Here is an 11,680-nt window from a genome sequence, read left to right as displayed (position 1 = left end):
AGAGATTTTGAGGGTGAGATCATCATGAGACCTCCAGATGTCTTCGACAGCATGTGGTTGTCAACTATTCTAAGTGTTGGAAGCTGGTGGAAGAGGCAAGGAGGATCAATCCCTATACAGTACGCAAGGATTTGAGTATTGATTACACATTCTGGAATGAGTTTCATTCCAACTTTTATGCCACTGTCATTCTTGCATTCAAGAAAATCAAGATCATCAAGATGCAATATATTGATTGGGATGAGATGCAAAAGAAGGAGGAGTCTGAGTTTGAGAAGGTAATCAAAATTTGTGATAGGTTTCAGCTTTCAAACATCATGGGTTTCCTATATAACTGGAATGAGGAGGTCCTTGCATAGTTTTGTGCCACATACTTCTATGACCAGAACTCTGATGAGATTCACTGGATGACTGATGGTCGGCACAACTGAGTCAACTTTGTCACTTTCAGTCAGATTCTTGGCTTTGGGGAGGAGCATAGAGGTTACACTTACATTTATGATGAGTCTCGAGCTAAGATCCATAACATCAGTTACATGTGGAGAGATAGGATTGTAGATGGCAAGAGGAGTGGTCTACGTAGCTTCTATTACATCCTCAACAACCTCATTAGGAACACCGTCAACCCAAAGGATGGAGCAGCCTCAGATATTAATGGCTATGTGAGAAATGTGTTGGCTAGATTTGCTCTAGATGGGGACAGGTTCAATGTCCCTAAATTCATGTGGACTAAGTTGAGATTTGTAGTGGAGGATGGGAGGAGGGGCTACCCTATGCCCCTTACCTCATGTTCATGATTAAGAGGGTCACTGGATTTTATTTTCTGAAGGATGGGATACACACCGTCTACAAAATTGAGAAGACCTAGCCAGCTGCAGCTACTTAGGTAGCGGGGAGCTCTCATGCTCATATAGACATCCATAAATCTTCTCGCTCTAGGTCTCAAAGAGGATGCAAGATAAAGAAGTTTGGCAAGTGGTTGAAGGCAATCTTTAGCAAGTGCACCTATGTAGCTGACAGAGCGTATGAGACATAGCTTGAGTAGCGTCAGCAGCGTGGACAGGACCTTCCACCACTTCCTCCTATTCCACCTCCTCCACAATATGACCTTTCGAGTCTCTCCAACATAGATTCAGATGATAAGGATGATGATGATGAGGAGGAGGAGCAGGGACGAGCAGCAGATTGGGATGAGACCATAAAGGGATATCGTCAGAGACAGGAGCCGAGGCGTTCCACTCACTACACCGCCACTACTCACCGTTAGGGCCATGCACGTATTGACTCCAACGACGATGATGGTGATGGCGGTGCTGGGACTGCTGTAGGAGGTGCCACTGCTGCAAGAGGTGATGAACTGATGATATTGATTGGATGGACATCCAGGGAGATGGCGAGTAGGTGTTGATCTTTCTTCTTTTCTTCTCTTTTTGGTGCTTTATGCCAAAGGATGAGAAAATTAGAGGGGTCAACAACAACTTTTTGATGCCAAGGTCAGCAGTTGCGCTTCATGTCCTATTCGATGAGTGTTAGTATGCTACTATTTGACTCTTTGTGTGGGATATGGACATATATTAATCTATGTTGTCGCTTGTGATACAATTGTGCTAGAATGTATATCTTTATATGTATCACATGTTATCTGGTGTCTATTTTGATCTGTGTTGTTACAGCAAGTGCAGCATTGCTGTACCCAGCTGCAACAGCAAACCATGTTGTGCATAAACTATCATTTGTATCATGTTTTACATACCTGACACAGTATGCAACACCCCACAAGAGCATTGATGTAGGGGGAGCCCCATCACTTTTACTAAAATGTGAATCTTGGTTTCTTATACCAATTTGAGAATTCAATTCTCTATTCACATACTTAGGGAGAGGCTCTACACCCATGGCATAAAAATCTTAGTATTTATTTCATATCTTTTGTAAGCTCTAATTGGGTTGTCATCAATCACCAAAAAGGGAGAGATTGAAAGTGCAATCAAGCCTTAATTATGGGTTTTGGTGATAATGAGCACGCAATTAGAGAACTAATGAGATTTATCGAGATGACAAGTAGAGAATTTATATTTGAGGATGCTACACAAAATGGTGGAGCACCCAATTACAAATGTAGATGGCTTCAAACTCAAAGGAGGTTTAAATTCTTTTATATATTGAATTTAAGTATAGAAAAAGCCATACTGTAAAGGGGGGCACAATGCTTAAGCTATTATGTGCTACCAAGTGCTCAAACAACCACAAGCATCCTCATATTTACAACCAAGATAGTCTACACTTCACTATTACCATTGCTGTCTTGCATGGTGCGACACTGCCACACTTGAAGAGAGGCTCTCTCGACCCCAAGGTCATGGGATCTGGCTCGCCCAACCCCTTGGTCACGAGCTCTGTCTCGCCCGACCCCTTGGGTGCGAGCTCTGTCTTACCCGACCCCTTGGGTGCGTGCTCTGTCTTGCCCAGCCCCTTGGGTACGAGCTCTGACTCGCCTGACCCCAAAGTTGCGGGCTCCATCTCACCTGACCTCTAGGCCATGGGCTCTGTCTCGCCCGACCTCGAGGCAACGGCCTTCGTCTCGCCTGACCCCTTGGGTGTCTTTTCTCCCCAACGGCTATCTGCAATTTAAGTGACCATTGGGGGCTGGGGAGTATATATACCTTTCTCCTTCCTTTCCAGCGGATACCTACCTCTTCTTCCTCACTTTAGAACGCTCAAAACAGAGCAGGAGCTCTCTCTCTCACTCTATTGTTGACCTCAAGCCCCCAAGCAAATCCATTGATTTCCCCATTAATCCTTGAGGGATATGGGGTTCAGAACTCGATTAGAGATCAGCTCCATTGATTTCCAAACTCTAAAGAGCACTTGGTTCACGTTTTATGTGACGGTTGTGTTTGTTACTCTTGGAGCTTGGCTCCTAGCCGACTAGAGCATCGCCCGTGGAGCTTGCCAACTTGTGTGGTAGCCCTCGGGAGGTTTGTAACCACCTCTTGCAGCAAGTATAATCACCCCTCATCTCAAGAGTTCACTCTCTTAACTTGAGAACGAGGTAGGGTCGCAAAGCCCTAAGCCTTAGTGGTATACCTCAACAACATGGACTTAGGCAATCCTTGGTGGCGAGCTGAACCACGGGATAAATCCTTATGTCATCTTGTGCTTATGTTGCTATACTTGTGTTCTTATTGTTGTTGAGGTGATTTCTAGAGTTTGAGGCCGACCTACTTGTGTGTGGTATTCCCACCACTTTCAGCTATCGATCTATGATCTACTACCCTGCAGAAAGCTAAGAAATTTACCCGATCTAAATTTCGTTGGGTAGATTTTGAACTGTGAACTAATCTCTCCTGTAGGTGCAACAGTGCTGCTGTTTGGAGCGGCAGTGCCATGGGTGAACTTGACTTTGGTTTGAGTTGAATTTTTACAGGCCTATTTACCCCCCCCCCTCTAGGCGTTCCAGAGATCCTTTAGGTCCCCCGTCGCGCAATGCATTAAATAGGAGGTGGAGGCTGGGGCTCAAGTCACGAGGTTCACCATAGCCGCTAGCTTCCCACTGATGTCCTAGCCCTAGTCTGATCTAGAAGGGCGTGATGTAAGCGACGGGAAGCGCTATCGCCTTCGCCACCACGACTAGACCACGCCTCCACATCGCTGCTACCTTGTCGGTGGTGCCATGGTCATGACTGCGCTCAATGAGGTACTTAACAAGGTATTGTATCAGCTAAGTATTACCCACTGATCTATGCCTAGAAGTACTTTTAGATCCATCAATGGTATCAAAGCCAGGTTGCTAGTGGGTAGATCCAGTTTGGGGTAGAAAACAGAAAAGAAATCAAGAAAGAGGTGATTCAAATCTGATCGAACTCCAACCCAAAACCCTAACCCTAACCCTAGAAGGGAATGGACGGAGAGGGGAAGGAACCTACCTGGTTTTCTTCACCACTGTCGATACTACCGTACGCGGGAAGAAGCACCTGCCGTGGAGATGGTCGAGCTACGCTCGTCGCCGTGCGTGCGAGCCCCGACTAAGGGCACCATCACAGAACCGCTCGATAGCGGCGCACTCATCCACCAGGGAGCGCGTGCTTTGGCAAGGGGACCCGCGGTGACGCCACACTTTTTCTCCGGTGTCTACTACACTAAGAGCTGACAAAGGAGAAAGGGGAATGGAAAATGCTAGGGTTTTTAGGGCGAGCCCCACCGCAGTGCGTGTGGGAGACTAGGGCACCGTCGCCTGGATAGCTCGATGGCGGCGCACTCAGCCTAGGGTGAGCGCGCGCGTCAGCAAGGGGACTAGCGGCGGCACTACTCCACTGCTCTCCTTCTTTTCCGTTGCGCTGCGGCGTAGAGAGAGAAGGGTAAGGAGAAAATGTTCTCTAGGGTTTTGGGGAGCCACGCACACATGCTCAGGGCGTCATCGTTAGACCGCTCAACGGCGGCGCGCTCACCCTATGGTGGGCGCACGCATCGGCAAGGGGACTGGCGGTGGCACCGCCGTCTCCGACCGCCATGTTGCTAGGTGAGAAAGGAGAGAGAGTTGGCCGCTGCGGTGGTAAGAGAGAGAAGCAGAGGAAGCAAATGAACTAGGATTTCCACAGGACGCGACCGCGGCGGGTTTTTACCTGGGCAAGATGCGCGGACAACCGTACTATGCAGATCGATGGCTCATAGCGCTCAGACAAAATTATGCCCAAGTGGGCGAGTTGTTTCCTGGCCCAGGCCTAGGTTGCGGCCTAGGACGCAAGGTAGCGCAGCGCGAGCGGCCATCGTGGGCCGTTTTTGCGAAGCTGGGCCATGATAGAGGGCGGCAGCGCACGTGCGGACTGGGCCACGTACTATTTTCGCCAGGCCGGGCCGAATGAGTAGTAAACATAGAGTTTTGCTTTATTATTTTCAGAACCAATTTTGATGAATTTTGTCAAATTTTGAATCTCTATGAAAATTTAAACCAATGGGATAATTTTTTCAGAGAGTAGATGAGTAAAGTAAAATGCTTCTAAAAAGTAGATAAAGAATTTATTCATGTTTCCGCTGCAAAGTTTAATGTTGATCATCTTCCATTTAAGTTTGAACCAATGGGAGAATTTAATTTGAAGAGCAGTTATATTTAGTAAATTATGATTATGTTTATCCTCTAATTAAATTGAAACCAATGGAAAAAATTAAATTAGAGGAGTAGTCTATTTTTGTTTATGTTAAATTATGGTATTGTTATTTTCTGACCAACGTTGATGATAACAATATTATAATGAGTTTAAGGTTGAAGTTTAAATCTCTGATAAATTTTACACTAAGATGGTCAATTTTTTAGAGAGTGGATAAAGACCAAGAAATGCTCCTGAACTAATAGAATGTATTTTATTATCAAGTTTCTGCTGCAATGATGTTGATTATCTTCTAATTAAATTCGAACCAAGGAGAGAATTTAATTTTGAAGAATAGTTATATGCATTTCAAGTTGATTTATAAGTTTTACGTATTAATTTATTTTCTGCCCAACGGTGATGTAGAATTGATGCAGAAGCACCTTGTATATTTCTATTTTAACCAACAAGATCACTCAGCTACAAGCCAATGGGCTGCAATGCTGGGCTATGTGAATGAAAAGGCTTGAGTCAAGCCACTTTAGGACTGTTTTTTATTGTTAGTTTACTATTTTTTTTTGATTAAATTGAAACCAACGGGAAGATTTAATTGGAAAATAAAGAAATAAGTGAATGTTTTAGTCGTTATGACTAAGTTTTTGTTACAGTAAATTGGGTATAGATTAATCCCGCATGGGGAGAAGTTTTGGCATAGTACTTATGCTAGTCAATCCTGTATGGCGGGAGAAGTTTTGTGATGATTCGCATGTTTTGTATCCCGCATAGCGAGAGAAGTTTGTGTAGCTCTTATGTTATCCTACTATTGACCGTGGCACAATAGAAATGCATCGTTATGGTCAATACTAACCAAAAGATAAGAAAAGATGCAAGCGTGACTTGCAAAAGTACTGCTAATGAAAGACCTCGTTGAGTTCTTGAAGTGAAATAAGGAAAGTGTACCCCTAAATGGATCAAGAAATAACTTTGTTTATATGACATAATCATGTAAATGAAGTAAATTATAAGTGTCTCCTCATTCACAGGTTTTCTAAATAGTTCTCGAAATTATGGCATTAAAGTTCATACCATATTTCGAGGGGGAGAATATTAAGATCAATTAAGAAAAATATTGTTCATTAAGAGTGAGATAAAGATCAATTAAGAAAGATACTCTTCATTAAGAGTGGGATAAAGATTAATTAAGATGAATGCGGCTGTTGGAGGAGTACAACGGTCACAACAATGATACCCCTAAGCAGAGAAATAGATAAATTCATGGACCTTTTAAAGTTTCGATAGGAAGGTAGCGTAGTAAGCCTCAAAGATGTTAAGGTGGTGCTTAAAGCGACATATGAGGTTTTAACAGATTAAACCCAAAATAAGATATTTGAAGATACACTATCTTTAGAAAAGATGGGAAGATCTGAGAGAGCATGGTATGTAGAGGTATGTAGAGACCTAAGACTTGAAGAGAAGAGGGACTGCGTGCCCACTCCAATGACTCAGGAGCAACAAGTTTCTCAATACCTGCTGATGTTGTATAACTAATACAACACCTGTTGTCAGCTCTTCGAAGAAGATGAATAATGAAAACAAGGATCTTATAATACAGGAGCCTGTAGAATCAATTGTCTCTTGGCAATGAAGAGCAACAACAGCCCTATATGAAAGTGCCAGTAGCTGAGGCCCTAGAAGGTCTCAAAGAATTAGTAAACCAGTTTTTCTGATGACTATGAAGTCTATGTTAGTAAAGAGATTCAGATGGAGGGTGACCCCACCTCATTTGAAGAAGCTATGAGAAGCGTTTACTCGTTTAAATGGCAAGAAGCTATGGAAGTTGAAATGAATTTGATGAATACCAATGATGTTTGGGACTTAGAAGTAATTCCTAATGGAGCCAAAACAGTAGGTTATTAATGGGTCTACAAGACAAAATGTGACTCCAAAGAAAATGTAGAAAGATATAAAGCATGACTTGTAGCAATATGCTTTACGTAAAGAGAATGAATAGATTACAATGAGAGTTTTTTCTCTAGTCTTATGCAAGGATTCTTTTAGAATCATAATGGTGTTAATGGCATATTACGATTTATAGTTACATCAGATGGATGTAAAGACGTCATTCCTCAACTGGGGATTTGTATGAAAACGTTTGCATGGCACAATCCAAAGGTTTTGTCATGGAAGAAAAAGAACGTATGTAATGCCGCCTGTAGAAATCCATTTATGGGTTAAAAGTAAGTCTCTAGACAGTAGTATTTGAAGTTGATGAAAACAATAAGAAAGTTTGGGTTTTAAATAAAATAAGAAGGACAATAGCGTTTATGTGAAGTTCAAGAATGGAAAATTTATTTTCACATCCTATGAATAGATAACATTCTACTCACTAGTAGTGATGTTAATCTGTCATTGGAGAAGAAGTTTTATCCTCAAGTTTCAATGTGAATGATCTTAGTGAAGCGTCATTGGTTCTAGGAATCGAAATTCACCGAGATAGAAGAAAATAGAGTATTAGGACTATCGCAAAGGCATACTAAGAAAAGATTATAAAGAAATAAAGTATACATGTGAGTAAACCTACGCCTGCTCCTATAGTCAAGGGTAATAGATTTGAGAACTTTAAGTATTCCAAGAACCGATATGAGATCGATCAAATGAATATGGTTCCATATGCTTCAGCTGTTGGAAGCTTGATGAGTGTACAAGTACAAGTAAGAACTTACCCTGACGTAGTTTACGTATCCGAGATATTTTGGCAGAAGTCTAGTCTAGATATAGATCACTTGAAATAGAGTTGAGAATGTCTTGCAATTTTACAAAGTATCATAGGCCCCATGTTGAGTAAGAAAGAACAAGTACTCTTAAATAGTTGAGGATACAAATATTAAGTCCTTGACGAGACTGTGTACTGAAATCCACAGTAGTTGTTAACGCTCGCAGTTGGAGTATTATTATGAAAAAGCTCCAAAGAAACAGTCGTGGTGTCATCAATGATGCATACCTATAGTATAACTTATCATGAGGCTTAAGGAACAGGCAAAAGGACTGTTAAGGGAATTAGTACCCGAATTTAACAATGGTAGTCAACAACAATAATCATTTAAAGTAGTTAACTGCTAAGACAATAGGATCAATTGTGCTGCCAAACACATTGACATTAAGTTATATGTTGTAAAGGAGAAAATTCAGAATTATTTTTAAAGCATTGAGCATATGAGTACTAAGCAAGTACTTGCGGATTCGCTTACCAAAGGCTAACCACTCAGTGCGTTCAGAGAACACACAGTCGACATGGGTTTACGGGAAAGCCTATGATTTCTGGATACTAAGGGCCTAGTTGAGAATCTGTTTCAAAATAGAGAGGTGCATTGTAGCTGTTAAATCTAATAGCAACTCGACCGTGACGATGAGGCACGCTCTATGCACTGATCTATGATAGAATGGGAAAATATAAAGTAAGTTAAGTTTAAGTCATAAGCTGAGATCAATGGGAAGAATGTTATGATTGATCTTCACCAACTTGACCCAACGGCCAATTAGGCCCTTGATCCGCTCCCTAGGTCGGGGGCGCCCAGCCGTTCTTCTAGGCTGATGGGTCCCCCGTCACGCAGCGCAATAAATAGGAGGTGGAGGCTAGGGCTCGAGTCACGAGGTTCACCGTAGCCGCCAGCGCCCCACCGACGTCTAGCCCTAGTCCGATCTAGAAGGGCGCGCTGTAAGCGACGGGAAGTGTCATCGCCTTCGCCGCCGCCACTGGACCGCCCCTCCACGTCGCTGCTACCTCGGCGGCGGCGCCTAGAAGTACTTTCAAGAGCCCCTGTTTTTATCAATCAGAACACTAGTGTGGGAAAATAAGGCATGGACAGTAATTGTAGCAGGACCCGAGCTTTATATGATATGGAAGAAAGCACAGCTAGTGCGTGCTTGAGAAGAGCTTGTGTTTGATTTTGGACAGCCTTCCTCTAAAATTTTAAACAGAAATAGTTTGACTTTCCTAAAAAAATACTCTCTCCGTCCTAAATTATAAATCATTTCAACTTTATTCGAGAGTCAAAACATATCAGATTTGACCAAATTTACATAGAGAAACTACGAAGATTTATGACATCAAATAGATATACTGTGAAAATAGAATTAATGAAAAAACTAATGATATTTATTTGATATCATAAATATTATTATTTATATTTTTATTTTTATATAAATTGGTCAAACTTGAAATACTTATAATTAGGGAGTGCGGAAGTAATAAACTAGTGTTTGACCTTTAAATTCCTCACACCACACCATATTGTACTTTTTGTCACAACCCAGTGAACTCACAACAGGAAACCTGCAGGACCATTCGTTCTTATAGCTGATCGATCGAGTAGCCGGAACACATGAGAATTCAGAACATTTTACATCCTGCATAGCCGGACAGACACAACTCAGACAGAACTAGCAATGGAACTGTGGCCTTCTAACTCACACAGTACAAACTAGGACAAAATGCACTGACACCTCCTGTAATTTCTCTTCAAAATTGATACTGATTGCTTCGGCAGCACGGATTTTAAAGCAGGCATATGCTGAATTGCTGATGATGGGTGATGGCTAGGGCTAATTGTTGTTCTCCCCTTGCCCCTCCTTGGGCATCTCATTCAGGTCGAAGTCCCGCGGCGCAGGCGCCGGTGCCGATGCCGATGCCGCTTTGGCCTGTTGCTTCTCCGGGAACCAGTGCTTCCGCTTGTGGCCGCCGAGCGCCTGGCCGGAGGGGAAGATCAGGTGGCACTCGTCGCACACGTGCGGCGTCGGCGCGGTCTGCTGTGTCGGCGCCTGCGCCGGTGGCGGCTGGGCGTCCTGGCGCTCCTGCAACGCGCCCGCGCCCGCGCCAGCGCTGGTGGGGATGGTGACGTTGCCGTTGCCGTTGCCGGCGCTCTGCTGGTCGCGGCGCGCCAAGATGTTGTGCTTGGCCTGGGCCGCGGCGAGGTCGTCGTGCCGCGCGCTGGTGGTCTTGGCGCCCTTGACGTGGCTGGTCATGTGGCCGCCTAGGGCTTGGTGGGTGGGGAACGACTTGCCGCAGGTCTGGCACGTGTGCTTCTTGTCCGACGCCGGCGACGGTATGCGCCTCGCCGGCGGCGTGCGGACGACGGCGCCTTCTGGAGGAGGCGACGGCGGCGGCGTCGATGCTGCCGTCTGCTCGGGATTCGTGACCCGGCGCTGCTTCTTGGCCTTCATCTTGTCGCCGGCGCCAGAGTCGAGACTGGGGAAGATGGGCTTGTTGTTCGCCGGGACCACGATCAGGACAGCTTCTGTGGTAATCACCAGATCCGTGACCTGCTTGACCGCGGGCGTCTGGGACTCCGCGCTGAGCTCCAGGGCATTCTCCAGTTGAACGATCTGCTGCTCAGCCTCTGTGGGATGGTCAAGAAGCATGGGCTCCTCGACAACCGACATCTGGATCTGGTGGCCAGAGACGGCGTCGTGGGCACGCACCGGTTCCACAGACTGCTGCTGCTGGGTTTCGGACGACGTGCGGCTGGAGGAGGCCAGCTCCAGGAGGATCATCGCAGCCTCCTCCTCCTCCTCCTCGCTGCAGCTGCTCACCTGCACCGGAGCCACGGGCGTGCGCCCGCGCTTCACCGAGGCTGGCCACTTGGTTGAGAGTTCGGCCTCCTCCCACGCCTTCGTCGCAGCAGCGGCCGCCACGTTGATAGCCGGGACGCCAGCAGTCGCCTTCCGCGGCACCTTCTTGGTCGGCTTCTTGTCTCCAGCCACGGCAGCGGCAGCGGCGTCGCTGGCAGTCGCCGTCGGACGGGTGGCCCCCTTGTAGCCCCTCTCCGGGTGTTTCCTCAGGTGCCCGAACATGGCCTTCTCCGACGCGAACCACTTGGGGCACTCGGGGCACTTGGTAGCCGTAGCCTCGGCGTTGCCAATTGTCCCCATCGTCGTCGTCTGAGCAAGGCCGCTGCCTTGGCGCGCCGCCGGCTCTTCAGCCGCCGTGCCTTGGGCTTGGATCTTCAGCAGCGGAGCCTTCGGGGTGATCTCCGGCTCGCCGCCTTCTGCGGCATGAACAACTGGAGCCGCCGCCGCCGCCTCAACCTGGAGCTGGAACTGGTAAGCTCGCGAGTTCATGATGAGGTCGATCGTTGCTGATCAGAGCGAGAGGAGTTATGGTGCTGCTGCCGGGTGGGCAGGTGTGGCTGTATCTGTTTCGATCGAGGCGCCGCCGAGCAGACCTTCCTTCTGCCAAAAGCTAGTAACCGAAACGGACTCTGGGACTCAAGGGTCCCCGGCCCCATGCATCTGATCTGAGAGAGTCCCTTCTCCTTTTGTCACCTGGAGAAGAAAATAAAGTGAACAAAACACATGAGACAGCCTAATTAAGATAAATAGAATGAACTAAAATAGTAGCAGTCAATTCTTGAGTTGGTAAAAAAAAAAGCTAAGCATAAAATAATAGGCAAGGTGTAATAAGAAAGTACTAATACAAGTGCAACATTAATCTTTTCCAATTACAAACCACCCAAAAGAAGAACCAAATTAACCACAGTTCACAGCGAGACAGCGATGAAGGCAACACATTGGTGTAATGGTGTGAGAATCAGTGAAAG

At 45.6% G+C, this 11,680-nt stretch overlaps 1 protein-coding gene across 1 annotated transcript; it reads right to left on the bottom strand.

The window, feature by feature from the left end:
• Positions 1–9,686: 9,686 nt before the first annotated feature.
• Positions 9,687–11,201, bottom strand: LOC136491966 (uncharacterized). The gene has a single exon (XM_066488150.1). It carries the CDS (start codon positions 11,199–11,201, stop codon positions 9,687–9,689), a length of 1,515 nt encoding a protein of 504 aa, XP_066344247.1.
• Between the last annotated feature and the right edge of the window lie 479 nt (positions 11,202–11,680).

Source organism: Miscanthus floridulus, chromosome 11 (genome assembly GCF_019320115.1).
Source record: "Miscanthus floridulus cultivar M001 chromosome 11, ASM1932011v1, whole genome shotgun sequence".
Lineage (NCBI taxonomy): Eukaryota > Viridiplantae > Streptophyta > Magnoliopsida > Poales > Poaceae > Miscanthus > Miscanthus floridulus.
Note: the sequence above shows the minus strand (reverse complement) of the source record. Positions and strands in the feature narration are given on the sequence as shown.